General features: G+C 40.7%; 2 protein-coding genes and 1 long non-coding RNA gene across 5 annotated transcripts in view; 1 reads left to right on the top strand and 2 right to left on the bottom strand.

Annotated features, from left to right (window-relative positions):
• Nucleotides 1-1,184: 1,184 nt before the first annotated feature.
• On the top strand, nucleotides 1,185-3,531 carry LOC109616168. Its single transcript, XR_002197255.3, has 2 exons — nucleotides 1,185-1,386; nucleotides 2,685-3,531. It is a non-coding gene; the product is annotated as an uncharacterized LOC109616168 (long non-coding RNA).
• Nucleotides 3,532-3,623: 92 nt separating this feature from the next.
• Nucleotides 3,624-12,604, bottom strand: zgc:101785 (Annexin domain-containing protein). 2 transcript variants are annotated; one of them, XM_010864003.3, is made up of 13 exons: nucleotides 12,527-12,604; nucleotides 11,993-12,024; nucleotides 11,143-11,260; nucleotides 10,780-10,868; nucleotides 10,553-10,666; nucleotides 10,362-10,452; nucleotides 9,685-9,764; nucleotides 9,440-9,478; nucleotides 9,254-9,344; nucleotides 9,050-9,145; nucleotides 8,270-8,325; nucleotides 4,385-4,492; nucleotides 3,624-4,099 (listed from the first exon to the last, which is right to left on the bottom strand). In XM_010864003.3, exons 2-13 carry the CDS (start codon nucleotides 12,017-12,019, stop codon nucleotides 4,040-4,042), a joined length of 969 nt encoding a protein of 322 aa, XP_010862305.1. In that variant the 5' UTR covers nucleotides 12,020-12,024; nucleotides 12,527-12,604; the 3' UTR covers nucleotides 3,624-4,039. The 2 variants fall into 2 exon arrangements, with proteins under 2 accessions (XP_010862305.1, XP_010862306.1); XM_010864004.3 differs by having other exon boundaries at nucleotides 11,164-11,260.
• Nucleotides 12,605-17,641: 5,037 nt separating this feature from the next.
• Nucleotides 17,642-24,393, bottom strand: part of crybg2 (crystallin beta-gamma domain containing 2) — a 66,062-nt gene continuing 59,310 nt past the window's right edge. For both annotated transcript variants that reach the window (XM_010864005.4, XM_020050358.3), the window contains exons 12-22: nucleotides 23,788-23,914; nucleotides 23,136-23,287; nucleotides 21,557-21,683; nucleotides 21,308-21,343; nucleotides 21,052-21,164; nucleotides 20,717-20,846; nucleotides 20,144-20,283; nucleotides 19,911-20,034; nucleotides 19,632-19,790; nucleotides 19,014-19,173; nucleotides 17,642-18,581 (exon numbers count right to left, since the gene is read on the bottom strand). In XM_010864005.4, coding sequence (XP_010862307.4) covers nucleotides 18,493-18,581; nucleotides 19,014-19,173; nucleotides 19,632-19,790; nucleotides 19,911-20,034; nucleotides 20,144-20,283; nucleotides 20,717-20,846; nucleotides 21,052-21,164; nucleotides 21,308-21,343; nucleotides 21,557-21,683; nucleotides 23,136-23,287; nucleotides 23,788-23,914 — 1,357 coding nt within the window. In that variant the 3' untranslated portion in view covers nucleotides 17,642-18,492. The remainder of the gene's footprint in view (nucleotides 18,582-19,013; nucleotides 19,174-19,631; nucleotides 19,791-19,910; nucleotides 20,035-20,143; nucleotides 20,284-20,716; nucleotides 20,847-21,051; nucleotides 21,165-21,307; nucleotides 21,344-21,556; nucleotides 21,684-23,135; nucleotides 23,288-23,787; nucleotides 23,915-24,393) is intronic.

Below are 24,393 nucleotides of genomic sequence, written 5' to 3'. Positions count from 1 at the left end.
TCTATTGCCTAAATTGCACATTTAATATTGCAATTGTACTGCATTTGCCCTCTTTGCCCATCTATACATTCCTCTTGTAATACACATATCCTTAATACTTGCAAATGTTCCACCCTCTTCTATTCGCACTTCTGGTTAGATGCTAACTGCATTTCGTGGTACTGTACTTGTTCAATGACAATAAATGTGAATCTAATCTGACATAGAAACGTAACAGCTGACACAGCACGGTCTGTGGCCGGCCATTACAATATGTATTAATGACTTAACAAACATTAAGGTATAAGCCTATGAATAAGCCAATTCTACATTTTATTCACAGTTTAATGGATTACCTCAATAAGTTAATTGGTTTATCAAACAAAGTAGCGGGACATGAAACCTGGATGTCTGTAAACTTGTTACTTCAGGATTTAATGCGTAATAGAAAAAGTACATGGGGAAATTGGTTGTATTGACATCTAAACAGAGACAGGCAGACCCAATTGCAATACAATAATTTTAGAATAATTATTTTACATACTTTACAGTACTTGCCTTAAAAAAAAAACATATAAAGTGTATGGTATGAGGAAGTGCTATGCTATACCACAATAAACTTCCTTTACAGTAAAATGCTATGTAATGCTCTTTTATTAAAGCAATATAAGGTGAACATTTTGAAAGGGGGTGGTGACTGTGATTGTTTATGGATCATCTAAGAGGAAAGGACAATTAATCATTTTCAAGTCTCTGTACAGAAACTAGCCTTTCTTTTCATCAAATAATTATGGTGTCACAATCAGTTTTTAGATACGATGGAAAGGAATTTTCAAAGCACAAACACTCCCCTTGAATTAGTTGGTTTAAACAAATATCAGTATGGTATGTATGCATTTTCTCCAGTAAAGATGCTTCATGATAACTTAAGAGTAATGGAAAAAGCAGATCCCGACATTTAATGATATGTTTTGAACCTTGACTCTGCTGTTTTGTACACCAACATAATATGATATGCCTGCTGAAACGTCAGAACTTTCCTCCCACCCAATGTGTACATGTACACACACACACACACACACACGCACTCACTGAAGCACTCACGCGCACACGTAAGCACACAATCTTACTGAAACCTGAAACACGTGGTGTGTTCAAATGTTTGCGTATGCAGGGGTGGTATATAAGAGATGTCCAACTTAGAAAAAGGACATATAACGTACAGCTTTCAATACACAGAGAAGTACCTCTGGATACAAAAACCCAAGGAAGACACCCAGATCAACAACGACTCTCCAAGCCAACTTGTAATATTTGATCCACAGGACGGCTCACCTTCACTCCAATATGAAGTACAAGGTTTTAGGATTCCTCACACTGGCTCTGCTGGGATCCACCATGGCCCAGGTAATTGAATAATGGACACCTTTTCAGTAGTTAAGGTGTAATATCGTGTAATATCGACATTAGTCATTTCAGGAGAATACTCAATTCAAGAAAATATTATAATAATACTCAGTAATTTTGTCTGTTAATTTTATGAATGATTAGCATTTTAGATCATTTAGGCCATACAAATGTAATTTACTGTATAAAGGATGCCCTCTATAAATGTTTCAAAATAGTAAAACAAAAATAATCAATTGATTATTTTATAGATTTTTGACAAATTGAAGAACTTGCTTCGGAATTGTAGTCGGTGGTGTTCAGTTCAACGCAGGGATTTAAATTGTATTTTTTTATTACATAAGATGTAGCGTGCAAGCCTCAAGAAATGTTTCTATTGGATGCTTGATAAAATTGGTACAGCTTTTTTCTAATTTAAAGGACAGAGAGTGTAATAGTCAGCAATAACCCTACTTTAAACATTCAAGACAGCATAGAACCTAATTTGTTAAACATTTTATGACTATTTATGTAGAATGTAGAAAAGCATAAATGCTATCTATTTGTTTTTGTGTCAAGTTCCCAGACACTGCAGATGCCACAAAAACTCTGACTGACAAACAGCAAATATTATCAACTGATGAATATAGTACTTTTGCAAAGCATCATGTAGTGGTTGACATAATTACAGATTGCAGTACAGACAGCCTTTTAAGTTACATTTTGTTTCCAATGGAAAACTGACCAAAATAACTTTTTCCAGACCTTAAAACCTGATTAATGTTAAGATGAAAGTAAATCTTATGACATTGTTTTTTAAGATCCAGCTATATACTTTGTTAAAATTAAGCGCTCAAAGAAAATGGGAAATCTATGAAATAATACAAATAATAATTGATAAATATATTGTTAGATATCTCTTTGGTTTACCTGGACATGAGACTCATTTTGACGTCTGAAAATATTGGGCCAATGTTTTTTCATGAGTGAAATTACATGTTAAATGTGCATTTTGTTCACATGATCACCCTATTCACGTCCTCTAAAAGGGACCTCACCTTGTTTCAGACAAATTCACAAACAAATACAATCAAAATAGAAATGAGGTTCAGGTGCAGCAAGTGGTTTGCTCTATTTAAATCCTTTTGAACCCCTTGTCAGTCTTATTCTGTCTTCTAAACCAGTGACAGTTGGCAAGGTGGGACTCTTCAGTCGGAAAGAGGTTTAAGATGGATGATCATGTGACCAAAGAGGTTCTTTAAGAGGTAGTAATGATCGAAATTAACGCAATTGTTTCTTCTGTCTTTCTCTGCAATCAGTCTACTTCTTCTAATCCAAGTGACACTACTACCATGACAACCATTTCTGGAATACCCACCAATACTACTTCAACTGCTACAGATCTTACAGCCACGGCAACAGGTAGTACTACCAATGCTATTGTTCACACAACAACAGGTGGTACTACCAATGCTATTGTTCACACATCAACAGGTGGTACTACCAATACTACTGTTCACACAACAACAGGTGGTACTACCAATGCTACTGTTCACACAACAACAGGTGGTACTACCAATGCTACTGTTCACACAACAACAGGTGGTACTACCAATACTACTGTTCACACAACAACAGGTGGTACTACCAATGCTACTGTTCACACAACAACAGGTGGTACTACCAATGCTACTGTTCACACAACAACAGGTGGTACTACCAATGCTACTGTTCACACAACAACAGGTGGTACTACCAATACTACTTCATCCACAACTTCAAACAGTTCCATTGCTCAGCCAACGTCTACATCGACAGTACATACCACATCAAGCGGCGTCTCAGGAACTGGCGTGTCTCTGTTTTGTTCTGTGCTATCTCTTTTCCTCTACTTGTTATGGTAAAAAGTGGTGTTCATCTTTTGGCCTGTAGTGATTATTGCTCAGGCAATACTAAGACTGACTGGCTATGATTAAAGCCCCGACCATGGAGCGAATATGAGTATGGATTTATTTACTTATAACTGGAGCACCGGCCATTGATGTTTAATCATTTTAATTTGTTGTAAACAGTCAGAAACAGGCAAATAGATACTCAGTGTTTTGAAATGTTTTTGTTGTAGGAACCTCCCTCCATTTTCCTAATAAAACATATACTTAATGTCTAGACATTGTTAATTTTGAGTATGTATGAACATGCACTTTAAATTTAAATGTGGGAGAACAGGGATGGTTTTCTTCCAGGCTGGTTCTAACAGTGCTGCTACTCCCAAACAGAACAATAAAATATGTTCATTCTTCATAATTATTAATCCACCTGGTCAATTCATGTGACAAAACAATGAGATGGAAGGAATTTCTCTGTTAAAATGCATTCTTTATTAAAGTTTATGGGAGTATACATAAACAAGTGTTTATGATTTTTGAAAATGGGTAAGGGAGAGCTACACAAACTCTAGTATCCCCTACTCTGGTAAACAATGGTAGAACAGTATAATAGAAAGTGTGATTTTACTTAAAAATATGATACACAAATTATGCGCATTGGCAATAGATATTTTTGGTTGTTGTCTCATATTACTATGTATGACCAACAAAGAGCAATACACTGTTAATAAGAAAACCAATTATGAGGAATAAGGTGTAGGCGGAGCTTGTAAACAGTATGCATTACTCTAGTCTTCAGATCGACAGATAGAAAGCAGTGCTTGTAGATGGACTCCTTTAAATTGTCTCTGTTGAAATAGAAAAAAGAAAATACTTCAAAAAATGTAATTTGTTTTTCAAGAATGTTAGTGATTTTTTCATTGTCACGTATTTTAACTGTATTTCTCAAATGCAATAAAATATTACTTTTTTTCTATTGTAAGGGTTCTTGTCTAAACTTTTATGTTCAGCAACAAAACGTCTCAAATAGTGGACGCTGACAGTGTGCTGTATTGGCAGGCAGGTTTACAAATATGCATTATATTTACTAGATAGATGTACATGTACATACAGTTTATGTGTGTTTGTCTGACCTGTAATGCTGTGTAGAGTGTGGTGCCTGTCTGTTTAAGATAAGCCACTCTCACACAAAGCAGATCCTCCTCGCTGTGGGACACCATTACGCCCTGGACAATGGCTGTCTATAAAGGGAAAACAAACAAGTTTTAAACACATTGTAAAAGCACAAACGTCACATGCTATTTTATTGGTGTCATATGCTGACCTCACAGCTAAAGTTGAACGCAATCATATCTGAAAATTCCACTATGGGGACATGGTATCATCGCGTAATCTCACATCACAGTCACTCTTTTCAAAGCTAATGAGGGCTTGAGCCTGTCAGAAGCCCCACCTTACCAGGTAATATGACCACAGGTCAGCCTCTTACTCTATGATTTTTTCCGCTGATTATCACAATGAAGGAATAATATCATGCTTTACTAGTAAACATTAGGAGCAAATCCTTCCAAACATTGCTTTGATATGGTTAACATACTGGTAGTGAAACCAAGGCCTTCAAGGCTTTGAAAGGCTTGTGATACTGTTGTTTCCTCACAAACACAAGCGGCTCTTCTTTTGCCTATATAGTTCAGCTAACTGGTAAAGTGTAAGAAGACAAGCAAGAAATTATAATATTAGCCTGAATGCTCATTGCAATGTCACCTACACACAGCTAGGCCGATGCGTGTGACTGTTTCAAAGTTCATGCACACGGTCCAACCCCAAGATTCCAAAGTGTTTATGAGTGTGGGAGGGGTTCTGTTTGACTTATCATTTAAATAGCACATTTCCTCTGATCAGGTTACCTCCTGTTATTGTGCTTATGATGCCAGAGGATGGTGGCACACTTGCAGGTTGGTTGGATGGGTAAACCAAACTGCGGTCGGAGTAGCTACTACCAAAGCCATTGGCTTGGTTCCGCTAATGGCCTCCATAAGTGGGTGACTGCATTAGCTAGTTTGGTTAGTTTTAGCCATGCTGATGTGTGGCGACATCAGATTATGTGTAATACCAGGGTGACGGAGTGCAGCCAAAAGTCAGAGGCTCAGGTTCCTCTTGGAAGGATTTGTTCCGGTTGTTGCAAAGTATTCTCATGGACAGTCACATCACACAGGGGGTGGCAACAGATGCATTGCTCATGAGGTTAAGGGTGGTTTTCAAAGAAAACCAAAGATAAGTGGTCAGTGCTGCAGAGAACTCAACACATTAACAACTTTGTTAGGCCAGGTGTGGCGTCCTCGGGTAAATTATAGGAATTCATGGACTTGGCCCTTGACTGGTCAAATCGGTTGCCAAACGGCTAGTACTGTTGGAAAGAGATGAAAGACTATGGAGAGGTTATCTGTGATGGAGGCTACAGGAGAGTGGGTGTGGGAACAGAGGAAAATCACACAATAATAGCCCTTGGGAAGATCATGGAACTGGCCCTGTTCATTCACATGTACCCAGGCACACAAATTAAAAACGAAGGAATCAACGTGGGGGTTTTAGGGTCAATATGTTGGGTAAATACACAGAGTGCAGGGTCTGGTTCCACACACAAATGGGCCAGGGCCAACCTGTGGTCCTTTAAGGTATGTACACATGGCACCGCAGTAATGGGGTCAGCTGATGTCATCTTGTGGGCAAGTACCATGTTAATGGTTTCCAAGGATAAAATGCAACTAGGGTAAAATGTTGAAAAACTGCTTATTGGTGAGATGGTCACTATTTACTTAGTACTGGGGTGCATTATGAAACAGGGGAATAGGCAAAAAGGAGAAAAAAGAGCTTCACTTGACAATGACCCAAAACATACTGCGAAAGCAAACCAGGGTCTTTTTAAGGTCAAAGAAGTGGAATATTTTGCAATGGCCAAGTCAATAACCTGATTTCAACCCGATCAAGCATACATTTCACTTGCTGAAGACAAAACTTAAAGCAGCAAGACTCAAGAACAATCAATAACTGAAGACAGCTACAGTAAAGGCCTGGCAAAGAAATCCCAGCGTTTGGTGATGTTCATGTGTTCCAGACATCAAGCAGTCATTGCTTGCAAAGTATTCTCAACAAAATATTACACATTTACATTTCATCAATGATTGTGTTAATTTGTTCAATTACATATGAGCCCCTGAAATTAGGGGTCTCATATGTAATTGAAAAAAGGAACACAATCATTAATAAAATGTTTATTTTTAATACTTTGTTGAGCCCCTGAAATAAGGGGACAGTGTATGAAAATGGTTGCAATTTCTAAACATTTCATATGATATTTTTGTTCAAACCCTTGAATTAAAGCTGAAAGTCTGCACTGTATATATATATACAGTGGGGAGAACAAGTATTTGATACACTGCCGATTTTGCAGGTTTTCCTACTTCCTACAAAGCATGTAGAGGTCTGTAAAATCCAGAAAATCACATTGTATGATTTTTGTATAATTAATTTGCATTTTATTGCATGACATAAGTACTTGATACATCAGAAAAGCAGAACTTAATATTTGGTACAGAAACCTTTGTTTGCAATTACAGAGATCATAAGTTTCCTGTAGTTCTTGACCAGGTTAGCACACACTGCAGCAGGGATTTTGGCCCACTCCTCCATACAGACCTTCTCCAGAATTTGTTGTGCTGATTAAAGAAACAATAAAACTGGCCTTCTGCAGACTAGTTGAGTATCTGGAGCATCAGTAATTGTGGGTTTGATTACAGATTCTAAATGGCCACATACCAAAACTTTCTTCTGGACTATGTCAGTGTATTCTTTGTTCTAAGAAATTGCTGCCAAGAAACTGAAGATCTTGTACAATGTTGTGTACTACTCCCTTCAAAGAAAAGCACAAACTGGCTCTACCCAGAATAGAAACAGAAAGTGACACAAGACTTAGAGGGAATAAAAGTATGGTGTACAGTAGTTTTATGAGGACGTATATTCTTTTAATAAAATGAAGGACTTTTCATATTGTTATTAGACAACTGTGTATAGGTAGTCTTACATGAGGAGAACGACACCATAAACATCCTACAATATATTTCTATATATTTGCATTCATCATAAGTTTCTGATCTAAAAACCTGGTTCCAGTGAGGAACTGGGTTACAGGAAGTAAAGGAACGTAGACCCTAGTTATTGTAGTAACACATTATCAGGAATTCTAGAGGGATTCCCACTAAAGGATTTAACTGAGGGCTCTAGCCAAAGCTAATAGATGCTTCTTCACATCTATAGTGGAAGCTGATAAAAGTCAGGGTGCGTTGGTTTGTAATTCTGGGGTTGCCAGCCAGATGGTCCCAGATAACATCGCTTAGCTGTAGAAGTGTTTTGTGATTTTGTTAGTGAATTATTTTAGCCTTCCTCAGACTCCCTTCGACCAAAGATAATCAACTGATTGGAGGGATAGGACAGTATTGATTAAGGATCTGTTTAATGGTAGGACAGTGTAGTAGCTTTAACAGACCCAAAATCCCATTGCTACTATTCAGTCAGAAATGGTGTCCTCTACAAGAGGGCTCTACACATATCAGCATTACAGCTATGGTGCCAAGACATCTCTTTGGAACATGATTTTGGCCATTTTAACGTTCCTAAAGGTGCTATTGGAGCATGGCTGTTAATTCCATAAATATAGGTATATCTGGCTGGGGATGAATGTCAAGGACTTTGATGACATACGCGCTTCTAGCCTATTGGGTCCTCTCAGTCACTGACACAGCCAACCCGTTGTCGATGTACTATTAGGGCAGGCCTGAATCAGAGGGCCGAGCCCGATCATATCACCTCCAAAGGCCATTCTCCTGACATTGGCCTTGATTGTGAACTGTGTTCAGGAGATGATTCGTGTCCCCATGATGACCCGTTCCAGTGTTCCTCAGTACTTCTAGGAACAGGTATTACAAAAAATTGGGCAGATAGACCGACAGGTCAAAGCTTACCTTCTTGGTATCCAGCCTTTGAGCCAGGTATAGGTGTGGTTTCCGTATGCAATGCACTGTAATCAGAGAAAGGTTTGTGACCTTTTGGGTAGGTGTCCATGCATTTACTAGCAGACCTGCTGTATACTTTTATTGCATATACACAGAACTCTGTTCTCTGCTGCTTTTGGCTTGTAACTGTGTTTCATTGTACAACTATTTGTAATGATGTAAACAGGATATAACTTAAATGTAAACATAAAAGCATGACACACACTGAGATGCCCAGGCCTTTTCCATAACACTGCCCATTTTATCCTCATATTCGTTATTATTAGCCAGGTATTGTAATTTTCTGCAAAAACCCAAGTTAGAATGATCCACTGGTCTTAAAATGGAACAGCCAGTCAGGTCTTTGTCGGAAATGCCATGTGAGCAATCCACCCCATCCCCCTGCATCTTCCTACAATTTGGTCCACCCTTTTTCCTTTGGTACTCAATTCGCCTCATCACAAAACAACTCAAGGATTCTCAGGGAGTCGAAGATTGGAAATTGCTCTCCAAAGAACCTCCCACCAAGCTTCTTTATATTCAAACAGAAAGTAAACAAGAACCAACATGCTTGGAGCAGAGCACTGGCTAACAATCAAAATTAACTTGCTGTTGCAAAATACACCAGAAGTCACAGGAGAATGATGTGGCATGGCACTCCCATTTGATTATCCCTTTCTTATTTTATTTGGCATTTAGGAACTCTCGGGAGACTCAAGGTCGGTATGCTACACAAACAAATGCCTTTACCTAACGTTCGCAGCCCAAGCTTCAGATCTCCAGAGAATGCTTTCTCTATTGCTTCAACGACTGCCTCATGCTTTTCACTCTCCAAATTGTCAAACACTATAACAAAAACACAACAGCATTTCAAAAAGTAGACATTTCACACACGCAAACGTACACACGCACACACACACACACCCAAAAACACACAAAGGCAAATACACACACCTTGGTTAAGATGGTCAGAGTCTCTGCTAGTCAGAACAGTGATCCATGGACCGGGATCCGCCTTCGCCTTATTGATAGCTTCAGAAAGAACCTGCCATAGTAACATTTCAATACGGTTAAACAGACCCATTTAGGCACTGCCTGTTTAATCAAATATATAGTTACGACATCATATTATACACCTACCTCAGTGTCAGTTTGTACCTCTCCCACTATCACCTTCTTCTATTGAGTATGAACAGGTATAGAGACAGACAGAGTGGAAGACACAAGACCAGTGAACTTCTTGAACGTGGCATATAGATACACATTTTGTCATCTAGCACACAACCATCCATTAATCAATGCAACATGCTAGGGAGATGTTCCCAGGGGGCTCCAGTGTGTGACAAACATAATTTCAGTCTGGGAGGAGAGAGAGAAATGTTTACCTTGAGTAAGGCCACAAGCAGTTTGGCAAAGTGCCCACTGGTCTCACCCTTCAGGTCCTCCTCTAGGTCCTTTTTATAGTCTAAAAAAATTCAGTGAGGTCTTGATTAGTCACAGTGGACATATCTCTGCACTAACACCTGTTTCTGTTCAAAAACCTTCACATTCTCTACATACATAAAACCATTCAGATATTTTGGCAAATATAAAAGCTTTGAGTGTTCTTGGATAGGCCTCTACCAGCTTTTGACAACTTTCTGGGTAGTTTCTCCAATTCTTCCAGGCAGATCCTTTCAGCCTCTTTTAAAATGGCTATAAGGTTCTTGGTCACCTTCCTGACCAAGGCCATTCTTGCCTGGTTACTTAGTTTGGAGTCTTGAGGGTTCCAAACATCTTCCATTTCATAATGTTTATAACATGCCCCAGATCTATGCCTCGACAAAATGGATGATCACAGGATACATCTGAGCTCACTTTGGAGTGTCATGGCAATGGGTCTGAATACTTATGCACATGAGATATTTCAAATAATGTGTTTTCTCGTTATTTTAACATATTAACTCTGTGGACCCCCAGAATACCCTGGACACCTGATTGACTCCCCTTGTTACAGGTCATAATATAATGTGATTATATTATTATTAACTGTTATAGTTACAATAAAACATGTGTAACCTACCTTCCTTGTAGATAGCAGAAATTTTCGAAAGCTGTTGGGGTGACCTGGTGCACAGAATCTCTAGCAAGCCCTCCTCATCTGTACCAATACCCTATAGAAAAAGAAATACCAATGTATGACTTTCTCATTTCAATTACTGGCAGCATCCATCCCCCCTTTATGAGACCAATAACTTTCTGACTATACCTCACCTCCATGGCCTGCATCAAGCGGTAAGCCTCGAACTGTAGTGGGGTCATGACCAGGGCTGACAGCAAATCCGCCAGCTCTCCAGACACAGCCTCCTTCAGCCCAGTGATCAGCTCCTAGATCGAGGGAAAACAGTGGTAAACTGACACTAAACACCGATCTAAGATGTTTTGAAAGACTTAGGATTTGAGGTGAGCAGTTTGGTTGTAGCGCTGTAGTTACTAGATACCTTGCCTTTCATGTTTTTGAAGGTCTGAGCGATGATTTGTCTTTGTGCATTGTCACAGTTAGTCAGGATTTTTACCAAAGTCACTGCATCTGTGATTGATGTAAAGCATGGTTATAATACTTTAGCTAAAAATGTCTCTCCTATCGCCCATTTGCACATAATCTCAGATCTTGAAACATCCTCAAAAAGTCAATTATTTGACTTGACGTTACATGGTTCCTCATTCTGAATGTTGCCTATGTGCAAGGACAAACTACATTCCATTACACAGTTTTCCTTTAACAGCCACTACACTTTTAAACAAGGCCTAATATTGATGAGCACATACTTTTTGAATACTTTACTTACTTTTTGAAGTATTACCATTGCTCATAGACACTGTACCTTTTTGTTCCAGGGCAGCTTGAATGTCCTGAGCATCCCTCTCAGCATTGAAGTTAAAGAAGGGCCTAATTGTCCCCAGGGTTCCCCAGGACATCTCCTGTTACAGGAACGGAGAAGAGAGAGTGAGGGGAGACGGATGCATGGACAACTGGAGAGGGGTTCATAGAACACAGAGAAACAATATTGTTGAGGGGTGATAGAGGACAAGTTGAGGAGAAAGGAATAAATTGGAAAGGAGCAATGAGCACTGAGCAAGAGAAAACAGTGAGAAGATGAGGACGGTGAGGGTTGGGTGGCTAACTAAACTCTTTGTTCTGGCCAAAATCATTGCCATGCCTACGGACAGAGTCTGGATCGGAGCACTTCCAACACGATTTCTTGATGGCAAACACAATGAAAAACCTTCCAATTGGTCCCAGATAATGATAGATCAGGCCAGCGCCAGAACACAACCGGATTAAAAGATTTTGAAAATGTGTCGTTGGCTTTGACACTCAGACTGGTTAGTGAAGATGGAACCGTTACAGTGTTTATTACAACACCTCTCATTTTCACACCACCCATATGACTGCAGTGGCACATTTGAGTGGTCAGGCATGAGGGAGGGGAGGGCTGCAGTGAAACTTGCAAAGGGACATTCTGCCTGGCTTTATTGAGTCTCACACTCTTTACGAGTCAAAATTGAGTATTTCAAAACACACAAACGGCCAACCTAGTGAAGAGAAAATAGGAGGGGGGACAAGAGAGGGTGATAAAACACTGATACTACTGAAACTAAGATGAAGAAAAAAAAGAAGAGATCAAATACTGAAGTGTTCATAACACTCACATCGAATGGATCCATGTTCATGTTCATTTTACCTGTAAAAGAGGAAACAGGTAAGCCATCATACCTGCTATTTCTCACCTCCCATGCATCACAGAGACACGTAAGCACTGCAAAATGTATGTTTTTATTCAAGCCTGAACCTACACATACTCTATGCAATGAAGGAATGTCATTGCTGAAAAGTCAGCTCTTATCGCAAAACTATCATTCTGTCCCTGCTGAGGAAAACCTCTAATTTCCAAACCAGAAAAGGTTTTAAGGAATTTTAAAACGATGGTTGACTACATTTACTTTGAACTAGAGTCAGGAACATTCAAGACATTCTTATGCAGGTGGTTCAGAGAAACAGTTCTTACTATTTCTTCATTCTTTTATGTGCTTTTAATAGCAGCTCACAACTTCCAATTCTAAATGGTTTGGTCACCCAAATGTCAGGAAACAAAATGAGTTGCATATTACTGTCACTAATCTACACACTTCTAGCAACAATGCTTTCTCAAATATTGGGCAAATATTAGTATTATTGGTTCCTACCTGTGACAAAATGAGGTGTGTACAGCAAGAAAGGCAGTCATCAGAATGAAAGATGAGCAAGTGAAACCAATCACATGACATTTACATTTCCGTCCCACCCTAACTCCACCCGCCTTCCTATCCGTCACTTGCATTCCTCTAGCAAATGGGATTCTTGCGAGGGGGTGATGAGTCCTGAGAACCTTTACACTTAAGTTGATGCCACTGTTGCATCACACAAATGGCAGCTTGTATAGATAACGAGTACATGCCTAACATTCCGAGACAAGGAGACATCTGGTCTATCTGCATGGTTTGGTCTAGACAACTCTTGCACAGATTGGACCATAAATGATGACTCATTAATAGAAGTCAATTTTACAAATTGGATGGTCCGTTTGTTTACAAATACTTTCTGTAAGCTTTTTTTGTTACAGATATTCATTTCTGTAGCACACATGCAATTTTGTGATGACAAACCAGATGATGTGCCAATTGTATGACCACAGATCACCTCTCAACAGTACCTGGCTATCTGCCCAATGTCCTACCAACCCAAATTATTTTCATGAACAACTACTGAGTTTGTACAACTCAGTAGTTGTTAACTCGTACTAACGACCAGCTGGCTTGAATAGCAACTCAAGATTTGTGTTAGGACTATTCGTTTTTGGAAGCTGCCTGGCTGACAGCCTGTGCCCATAGAAACTTGAATAAATCATATTCAACAATTTGAATAACAACAGTGCAAAACAACCAGCTGATTTGGTAGCAATCCAAGATTTTTGTTGGAACATTTCCTTGTGGAAGGATGAAAAAGTATTAAAAAAAAGTGTATCACACTCATTTTTGTAATGAAAATACCTTACTCACAGCAATTAATTATGCTGGCTTGAAGATGACGCGTCAGAGGCACGACCTCGAACATCATTGAAGTGTGGGATCATCTGGAAAGGGAAAATATGAAAAATAATTAAAAAGACAATGAATGGAAAATCCTACAAGAAACCAATTGTTCAATTGTGACCACCATTGGCCTCAGGCAGTGAGACATCTTGACACAGTTGATCTGGCTGTTGATTGTGGCCAGCGGAATGTCGTCCCACTCCTCTTCAAAGGAACATGGTGTCCCGAACACTCCTCTTCAGTGGAACATCCCAAACAAGCTCAACATCTAGTGAGTCTGTAGGCCGTGGAAGAGCTGGAACCTTTTCAGCTTTCAGCTACTGTGTACAGATTCTTAGGACATTAGTCTTTACAATACCATGCTTAAACAGGCAGGGATGGTGGCAGGTAAATGGCATGGCTTAAGGCCTCAGCCTCTCGTCAGACCTCTGATCTCTCTCATTAAAACCTCCACCAAGAACATTTTGTGTTCTAAGTCCATACTGTAGCTTATACCCATAAAATAATCTTATTGTATAGAGATCGCTGTCTACCATCTGACCAGTAGTTAAACCAGCATTAATCTGCAAAGAGCAAAAATCTATTGTGCCAGTAGCAATCGAAGTTTAGCACTTGCCCAATAAGTTCAGTTGTGAAGCCAAACCGCAGTCAGGTCAAATCCCTTGTGTGGATGATGAATACATAGATCAGCTGCCCTGTCAAATCAGGTCACAGCCTAGGGGTTTATTAAATCAAATTGTTTATCTGTTTGTCATTGATAAGGCAAAAAAACATTTATTCTTGCTCAGTGAAAAAAAGCCTGTTTTTGAATAGTTATAAGTTATAAGGTAAAAAAATATATATATAGAAAAGTCTCATTGGTGAAGCGTAAAGAAGGTTCCCTCAAAATAAAATTACCACAGAAACAGAACGACCAATTTTGACTCAATGGAGCAAAAACACCATTCTTTGTGGGAGAATGAATGAAGCGGGTCATATTACATACCTAAGTCAAAACAGGGTAGGTCAAATCTCATGTAAATTCAAGACGATACTAAGAAAGACACACAAGTTGGCTGCTGTGAGCAATGCGGGCTGTGGCCACTGTCAACAATAGGAAGTTATGGTGGGTGTTTCAGTCTGAGGATAATGGTTTCGAGGCACATACAGGTTAAAGACGTCACAGTGTATCCGGTATCAATGTCTTACCTGTATTGCCATTTTGTTCAATCTATAAATGCAGGCTTCAATTTACATACAGTTTGTACTAAAGGCTTACCACTAACATTTACGTTTTAACCTGAACCTACTAGTATTTACTTAAAGTATAAGGTGAATACTAATATACTCTGTATACTGTAGGCTGTGTAATAGTATTACGACAAGTTGTCTCACTCTTCAAGGTCTTGTCTCTAAAATTTACATCCCCATGGTTTTCAGAACAGCTTGCGCAGTGTTTCTACATTGTCTGTGTGAGCCCTGACTGAGAACAGCTCTCCTTACCTTGGGCCTCTAAGCATTACAATAACGTGATTAAGTGTATACCAGGGTTACTCAACTCTTCCCTTGAGGTCAGGAGCCTGCTGGTTTTCTGTTCTATCTCATCATCATTAATTGCACCCATTTGGTGTCCCAGGTCTAAATCAGTCCCTAACTAGAGGGTTGAAATTTTGTCAAACTGTGGTTGAGTTTCAGGGGTATATACTAACTTGGATCTATAATTGAAGATGTGTAAATGTACACTGATCAGCCATAACATTATGACAACTGACAGGTGAAGTGAATAACACTGATAGTCTCGTCATCATGGCACCTGTCAGTGGGTGGGATATACGCTCACCTAAAGGATTATTAGGAACACCTGTTCAATTTCTCATTAATGCAATTATATAATCAACCAATCACATGGCAGTTGCTTCAATGCATTTAAGGGGGTGGTCCTGGTCAAGACAATCTCCTGAACTCCAAACTGAATTTCAGAATGGGAAAGGAGGTGATTTAAGCAATTTTGAGCATGGCATGGTTGTTGGTGCCAGACGGGCCGGTCTGAGTATTTCACAATCTGCTCAGTAACTGGGATTTTCACGCACAACCATTTCTAGGGTTTACAAAGAATGGTGTGAAAAGGGAAAAACATCCAGTATGTGGCAGTCCTGTGGGCGAAAATGCCTTGTTAATGCTAGAGGTCAGAGGAGAATGGGCCGACTGATTCAAGCTGTTAGAAGAGCAACTTTGACTGAAATAACCACTCGTTACAACCGAGGTATGCAGCAAAGCATTAGTGAAGCCACAACACGCACAACCTTGAGGTGGATGGGCTACAACAGCAGAAGACCCCACTGGGTACCACTACAAATAGGAAAAAGAGGCTACAATTTGCACAAGACAGGAAGAATTTTGCCTGGTCTGATGAGTCTCGATTTCTGTTGAGACATTCAGATGGTAGAGTCAGAATTTGGCGTAAACAGAATGAAAACATGGGTCCATCATGCCTTGTTACCACTGTGCAGGCTGGTGGTGGTGGTGTAATGGTGTGGGGGATTTTTTCTTGGCACACTTTAGGCCCCTTAGTGCCAATTGGGCATCGTTTAAATGCCAAGGCCTACCTGAGCATTGTTTCTGACCATGTACATCCCTTTATGACCACCATGTACCCATCCTTTGATGGCTACTTCCAGCAGGATAATGCACCATGTCACAAAGCTCGAATCATTTCAAATTGGTTTCTTGAACATGACAATGAGTTCACTGTACTGAAATGGCCCCCACAGTCACCAGATCTCAACCCAATAGAGCATCTTTGGAATGTGGTGGAACGGGAGCTTCGTGCCCTGGATGTGCATCCCACAAAGCTCCATCAACTGCAAGATGCTATCCTATCAATATGGGCCAACATTTCTAAAGAATGCTTTCAGCACCTTGTTGAATCAATGCCACATAGAATTAAGGCAGTTCTGAAGGTGAAAAAGGGTCAAACACAGTATTAGTATGGTGTGCCTAATAATCCTTTATCCTTTATAATTCTTGTGTATCAGGCAGCAAGTGAACATTCTGTCCTCAAGGTTGATGTGTGAGAAGCAGGAAAAATGGAAAAGCATAAGTGACTTTGACAAGGACCAAATTGTGATGGCTAGATGACTGGGTCAGAGCATCTCCAAAACTGCAGCCCTGTTTCCAGTCTGCAGTGGTCAGTACCTAGCAAAAGTGGTCCAAGAAAGGAAAAGCAGTGAACCGGTGGCAGGGTCATGGGCGGCCAAGGCTCATTGATGCACATGGGGAGCGAAGGCTGGCCCTTATGGTCTGATCCAACAGACGTGCTACTGTAGCTCAAATTGATTAAAAAGTTAATGCTGGTACTGATAGAAAGGTGTCAGAACACACAGTGCATAACAGTTTGTTGTGTATGGGGCTGTGTAGCCACAGACCAGTCAGGGTGTCCATGCTGACCCTTGTCCACTGCTGATAGCGCCTACAATGGGCACGTGAACATCAGAACTGGACCACAGAGCAATGGAACAAGGTGGCCTGGTCTGATGAATCACATTTTCATTTACATTACGTGGATGGCCAGGTGCGTGTGCGTCACTTACCCGGAGAACACAGGGCACCAGGATGCACTATGGGAAGGAGGCAAGCCGGCAGAGACAGTGTGATACTTTGGGCAATACTCTGCTGGGAAACCTTGGGTCCTGCCATTTATGCTGATGTTACTTTGACCTGTATCACCTACCTGAGCATTGTTTGAGGAACACAACAACAAGTTCAAGGTGTTTGACTTGGCCTCCAAATTCCCCAGATCTCAATCCAATCAAGCATCTGTGGGATGTGCTGGACAAACAGGTCCGATCCATGGAGGCCCCACCTCACAACTTACAGGACTTAAAGGATCTGCTTTCAGGACATAAATGGAGACCAACACAATAGTAGGCAGGTGGTCATAATGTTATGGCTGATCGGTGTACAGTATATCAACCACCAAATAAAACGGTCAAACTATGCCTCATTCAAAGTCCATTAGTAGGGGTATGTTGACTTAGCAGCCGTTCCCTCTTTCGGTATCTGTATACACCATTTCCACAGGGCTATTAATTGGACAGAAGCTATAGACCTTGTTAAGAAACAATACATGCCAAATACATTATCAATCTGTTTTTGAGTTCAAGCATAACATGACCGGTATAACATTGCATTGATACGTTATACATTTTAAAGGTTTTCTACAAATAATAACAACTGTTGTGTTTTATATAGATAACTTTTATTTTTATATATTTTAAAACCACACCATTTTAACAATTCACATATTTTTGGTATCAAAGAAGGATTCGGAAATGAGCAAAGCATTTTGTTTTATGTACAAATACAAGCATTTAACCTGCGTGATGACAGTAAATATCACATTCACGGTTGATGTCTAAAGAAATGACTGCAGTTTTATCATTGTCAAATAGAAACATCACATTTAAGAACTCACAGAACAACTGCATAAAAGCCCATAGGGTCATTGCAATGCACCATACAAAATATTATACTGCATGAAGAATACACTTCCCATCCAAAGTTCTCCCAAAATGTAGTATGTTACATAGTCAAACAAAAGAAGAAAAAAAACTATAAAAATATGTAATTTCACAACATAATGTACATCCATCTGGCTTCCTTAGAAATTCATCTTCAATATGAGCCTGAAGACACAGATGTGGAGCAATACAGCAGTTATTTTAACCTTCTGGATAATCGCTGTTGGGTTCTAGTGATTGGTTCAGTCCTGAGAGGAAAGAGGCAAGCACTTCCCTACCCATTCTCTCCAGCTGACCACACTCAAAGGCACTAGTTGTTTATTGTCAACTTGTTCTTACGTTGCTTTCCTCATAGATAAAGACCAGAAATGACCCTCCACATATGATCCTTCACAGAATAAAAGAAAAGCCCATGAACTCCAAAGACAACGTTCTCAGAGTGACTGAAGAGGACGATATTGGGTTAAGTATGTGGCGCCACCTGTAGGAACTATCCATGTCCACATGCACAAAAGCAGTAGTTTTCTAGTGCTTGGGGTTATTGTAAGAGTTGTAGGGAGTGAAGGGAAAGTCTATGCAAAGTTACAATAGCTCCAGCTCCCACTGTTGGCAAGGCCTGTCTTCACTCGCCGGTTGAATCACAATGTGGTCCCTGTCATACTGTTTTCCACCTGGAGAGAAACAATTGAATCAATAATTTATGCTAATCAAACGTCTAATGTTTACAGCAGTGCTTATTTCTCTGATATGTTGTGCTTATCTCAATCCTGAAAGTTATGTCTGCCTCTTAAAATGTGTTACCCCACAGCTTAACCCAGTACATTCTTTAAGAAAAAGACTATAACATGAAGAACCTTTCGGGCTCCAGTTATAACCAGGGTTGTAAATGGGACCCCAAATAGTTATACTTGGAATCCAAAAGGTTCTACGTGGAACCAAAAAGCTCTCCCTGGAACAATAAAACCTGACTCTCCTTGGGGGACAAAACCTTCAGGACCTGTTTAGGGTAACTGCCAGGTGTACTCAGTATTGCATAAGAGATCACAATGTGTGTCGATGCCTAGCGATGCCATTAGGAAGATGAATGTAGTGTAGGGGCTCACCCTTGATGTCGAGCACCATGCCAGGGAAAGTGAGGCTGGCGACGGTGCCTGTCATATGGGCTGTCCAGGTCTGGACCGGCTGCCTGGTCTCTGACCACAGTACCAGCTTTGACCCCGCCTCCACATTACCCATCACCTGCAGGCTCATAGTAGGAGCCAACTGGAGAGAGATGGGGGGGAAGAGATGGGGGGGAGAGATGGGGGGGAGAGATGGGGAAGAGGGAGAAAGAAAGAAATAGAGAGAGATGGAGAAAGAGGATGAAAACAAGAAAGCGAGAGAAAGATAACGGGAGACACTTTACGAACTGATACATTTGGAATATTAACCGTAAAAAACAATGAATCAGTGTCACGTTTAAACAAATAATTATCGGAAGATTAAATCAACTAAGCCTCTAAGCATTAATGCTTTAAATACTGCTTAGAGGCTTTAAATACTAATCATGCAGGTGTGTAGTCTTTTCATGGGAAGAAATGTTATATTGACAACAAGTAAGAAAATATTAATTGGTGGCGGTTATATATTGGGCTCAATTTAAAGAGCTGACCCATGGCAGTGTTATACAGACATTTTGAAATATAGGCCTCAGGCAGCTCATTTGGCAGAAATAAGTGTACCTTGTTCTTAATAAGACCGTCTTGGTAGAACCATACATCGCTCATGCCCTCCACTTGCTCGGTGGCCACCACACGTCCTGACTTCATTTCCTCCACACCGCCCTGGATGGACAGGAAGTGACCTTGCGCCTTATTCTTGATGCGGAAAAAGTGCCGCCTCTGTGGGAAATGGAATCAGCGTGTGACATGCAGAATTAGGATCATAAAAAGCTTGTATTACACTGGGAAGTCCTGTATCAAATAAAAACCCAAAGTCAATATAGTCAGTTGGATACGAACCTGTCTTATTGGGTACATCGAGCCAATGGTGACGAGATGGCTGAATTTGCCCCAGTTGGTGATTTCAATCGGTTCCAATAAGAACTGGCGCCCCCTGTAGTTGCTGTGCTCACACAGCACCCAGCTATAGGAAGAAAATGAAGCAAAGGGTGACACTAGAGCACATATTGTAGTTGCTATAAGGAACAACACACGCACAATAACCATGTTAATTCCCTCCCCTCCCCACTCACCATCCTCGGTTGACTCTGACGGAAAGTATGTGGTTGTTGTAGCCCTCCTCGAGCATATTGGCCACCTCCATGTCCATGGTGATCTCACGCCCCTCGAAACACTCCAGGCCGAACAGGGAGATGGAGGGCACAGAGAACACCTGGGGAAAATGAACACCCCAGCCTTCATCAGACCACTGACGGAAAGTTGTCATCTGCTTTTTCTATTAGCCCCTCGAATGGGGGAAGAAAGCTGAAAACACTGAAATATTCTAAAGAACAGCAAACCAAATGATTTGAAATGGAGGAAGCAAGAGAGGGAGCATGAGGACAAAGGCAATAAGAGGATGATGGAAATATGAGGACCACAGGAAAAGTACTGTGCAAAAGACTTAGGCACCTTCAACACACACACACACACACAAATATTTTACAAAGAAACACTTATTTAAAGTGTTTATTTGTAAAATAAAAGGCTTTAATTCAACATTTAGGTGCCTATGACCTCCGCACATTGTCGTATAAGAGTACATGTCAAGCATATGAGGACTGCGGTTGTACGAGGACGTCGCGTGGCGTGGAGAGGGCTCTCACCAGTGGGACAGTCTTCAGTGAGCGTATGACACAGTTGGGAGGACACGCCATGCTGGTGAAGTTGGGGTAGTCTCCTTCCGACAGGACATAGAGGTTGCCCGAATACTGTCGCCCTTCATACACCGCCCAGCTGGAACACAGGGGAATGGACCAGGAAGTCATTTGAAAGTCATCACTCGCTCACTGGAGCGGTGAGCAACCCTCCTGTTGGAAGACATGCGAGGCTACTCGGGGTCCTTCTCCATCCCTCCAGACCATCTGTCTGCGTCTCAGTCTTTTCATCTCTATCTGTTAGACCACGGTCACATATACTGTGTGAGTGTGTGTGTGTTCACCTTCCTCCCACTACTCTGCAGGACTTGACGACAAGCTGGTCAGAGAGGGATTCCTGGTCTTTGTCACAGACGTGGCATTCACCCTGGAAGTCTGGCTCCGTGTACAACATAACCTGAGGCAGACAGACATATAGAAGAAAAAGAGAGAAAGATGGTGGGGGGGGCAAATAAAGGAAGAATCAGTAACAGATAGTGGGTTAAAATCAGCCACATTGTGACTGTGGAGGGATATACAGTCCGACCCTACATGTCCCACCTCACTCCTGATGCTGCCCTGGCATTCACTCGGAGCCTGAAACAGAGAAAACAGAATTGATTGGACACAACAAATTAGCATCCCACTCATCAGCAATACTTTTTCTGTTTCCCCTCAGGCTGAGAAACAAAACCCTGTGGCTGTATGCTGCGATATCAATGTGAATTAAGCCAGCATGTAAAACAGTGTGTCGTTTTCCTTGTCTCCACTGCCAGCTCCATTAGAAAGGGTCTCCAGGCCTCTGCTCACCAGTAAGATGGGCTGAACAGAGCAGATGCGATTGTCGGTGGAGCCCCAGTCTGCGCAGTTACCATAGAAGCCTTTCTCCAGAATGTACTGGTCTCCAGAGAAGTCCACGTGAGAGTAGGCTATCCATCTGGGGGAAGAGAGAAGATTTGGTTTAGGTTGGGCTTAAACCAAACACTGATTAAAACTTGAGAGATTCTTCATCCCCTCTTGAAGAAAAAGTGACATAATTGTTCCATTAACCTCTTATGTACCTAAAGAGCACATAAATGTCTTATTTTTACTTTTTACTTTGTCTGCTATATATTCAAATTACATTATCAGGTTGTTGACACACAATACTGATATGAGATTGATGTAAGACTCTACAGTGCTAATATGCCTTATCATTAGACTACTACTCTAAGACCCGCAAAGTCACCACCCTCTGGATCTTTCTGCTGTAGGTTAGGAATTTTATATGAATTGCCAACTTTATAAAAATACGATCATATCAGGTATATTAAAAAGTATAGACACTACTGCTAAAAAGTTTGGGGTCACTTAGAAATTCCTTGTTTTTTAAAGAGAAGCACATTTTGTTCCATTAAAATAACATCAAATGGATTAGAAATACAGTGTAGACATTATTAAAGTTAAATGACTATTGCAACTGGAAAAGGCTGATTGTCAACGGAATATCTACACAGGTGTACAGAGGCCCATTATCAGCAACCATCAGTCCTGTGTTCCAATGGCACGTTGTGTTTGCTAATGCATGTTTATCATTTTAAAAGGCTATGTGAAACCCCTTTTGTGATTATGTTGGCACAGCTTATAACTTCTGTGCTGATTAAAGAAGCAATAAAACTGGCCTTCTTTAGACTAGTTCAGTATCTTTAGCATCAGTGTTTGTGGGTTTGATTCCAGGCTCAAAATGGCCAGAAACAAAGAACTTTTTTCAGAAACTCATCAATCTATTCTTGTTCTGAGAAATGAAGGTTATTTCATGGGAGAAATTGTCAAGAAACTGAAGATCTCATACAACGATGTGTACTACTCCCTTCACAGAACAGCATAATCTGTCTCTAAGCAGAACAGAAAGAGCGTGAGGGCAAAAGAACACAGACACTGGACAGAGGAAGAACTCAAGTATTTGTCAGCCGAAATCGCAGAAAAATGAATAGTTTTGCATTTCCTTTAGAACTACACACACAGACGTACAACAAAGTGCATGGCCAACTTTCAACAGCTCACACACTTAAAATGACTTTTTGTTTTGCATTTTACAAAACCATTGCCTGGCGATGTAAACTGTACATGCTGGAGCGTCATCTAAAATAAATGACATTGGATCCTTGGACCAAGCAGTCCTGTTTGAGAACGCGAGGCTGCAGTAGTCCAAATGAACGTTCTCTAAGTACAACGCAATGTCTCTTCTTACGAGTCGGCTATTTTGATAAAAAGTTAATAAATACTAGAACACCAATAAAAATTTAATGACCACGTTTATGTGAGATTTTGAATCTAATCTTGAATCCCATTCAAAATGCAGAAGCTACGAATCAGTATCGTGCCCGGGTCGTAAAGGGAGGAGACCTACGCTCCACTGAGGACGTGGATGGAGCTCGTGGCCGTTCGGTATCCGAAGAGCTCCACGTCCGGAATGGCCTCGGTCACCTCGAAGGTCTTCTCCTGACTCTCCTGGTCCGCGTCAGGCTGCTCAGACATCACCAGCATGGGCTCCGTCAGGTCCTGTAGGAGACAATAAGGGCCAAATGTTAAATGTCAGAGGTCACATTCTGAGACGACAGTGGTGAGTTGGCTGCAAAAGGCACTGACGCTCACGGATTTAAGGTGCAAGCTGTATGTTTGTATTTGAGTCTTGATAATTGTATACCACCAAACCAACAAACAGCAAAAACATATAACTGAGATAACAAGAATTCACAGACTTCAGTAATGAACATTAACGGAAACATTAACGTAAATTTACAAATTAAAATGAAAATCACAGATGTCTTTGATGTGCAATAAATGTTGAGGTGTAACTGTACAGAACTACTGGTTACCTAGATAAAGACATTTTTGAGCAAGACGTCTTATATTCAAATCAAACTAAGAGAAAGTTAAAAGAATTTGCCAGAAAACTCTCCATTTATATTCATTTTTGTTGTGGGATTCATGCTTTGCACCTGAACATAAGGGTATCATTGAGATAAGATCAGTGATAGGGGATGGTATGGTCTACGTACTGCTCGTATGACCCTGACAGAGCGAAGCTCGGAATTGTGGCCACCCCACACTCTCCAGTCATGGTACTCTCCCTCTTCCAACAGGTACTGGTGTCCTCGGAAACCCTCCTTCTCATACCCCACCCAGCTAGAAGAGCAGGAAGAACAGGATAAAAAACAACTTAAAACACACTCACTGTGATCAAGGTATGACATTTCTATTCATAAATTGGGCTTGTGTTGCTCACTTTCAGTGTACAAATGATGTTTTAATAATTATTATTAAATGTAATTATGTTTCAGCTCCCTGACCAGCATCTAAGAGAAAAAAATCCTGCCATAGATTTAAAAGTGATTTTTTTTTTGGCAGAGGCATCGCCACTCACTGCTACAACCATTTTAAAGAATTCAACCAAGTGAGACCTCCTCAGCTAAAACAACACCGCACAGTGTGCTTCACCGTATTGTAATTCCTCCAGAGTAAAGTGAGGAAGAATGAGGAAAGGTAAGACACTGCTGAGAGTCTTATAACAGGTCGCTTAAAAACTGCGAATGCACTCGTGAAGCATCACAGCTCCACACCAACTCCACACGCACGAGTAGCCCACCGGCTTAATGTTTAGTTAA

Source organism: Esox lucius, chromosome 10 (genome assembly GCF_011004845.1).
Source record: "Esox lucius isolate fEsoLuc1 chromosome 10, fEsoLuc1.pri, whole genome shotgun sequence".
Lineage (NCBI taxonomy): Eukaryota > Metazoa > Chordata > Actinopteri > Esociformes > Esocidae > Esox > Esox lucius.
Note: the sequence above shows the minus strand (reverse complement) of the source record. Positions and strands in the feature narration are given on the sequence as shown.

Coding starts and splice junctions, on each gene's coding strand:
- zgc:101785 (XM_010864003.3), bottom strand. CDS start 12,019: ATGAACATGAACATGGATCCATTCGAT. Junction 10,453..10,552: donor GCTTGATGCAGGCCATGGAG/GTGAGGTATAGT, acceptor CTTTTTCTATAG/GGTATTGGTACAGATGAGGA. Junction 9,479..9,684: donor TGCTTGTGGCCTTACTCAAG/GTAAACATTTCT, acceptor CATACTCAATAG/AAGAAGGTGATAGTGGGAGA.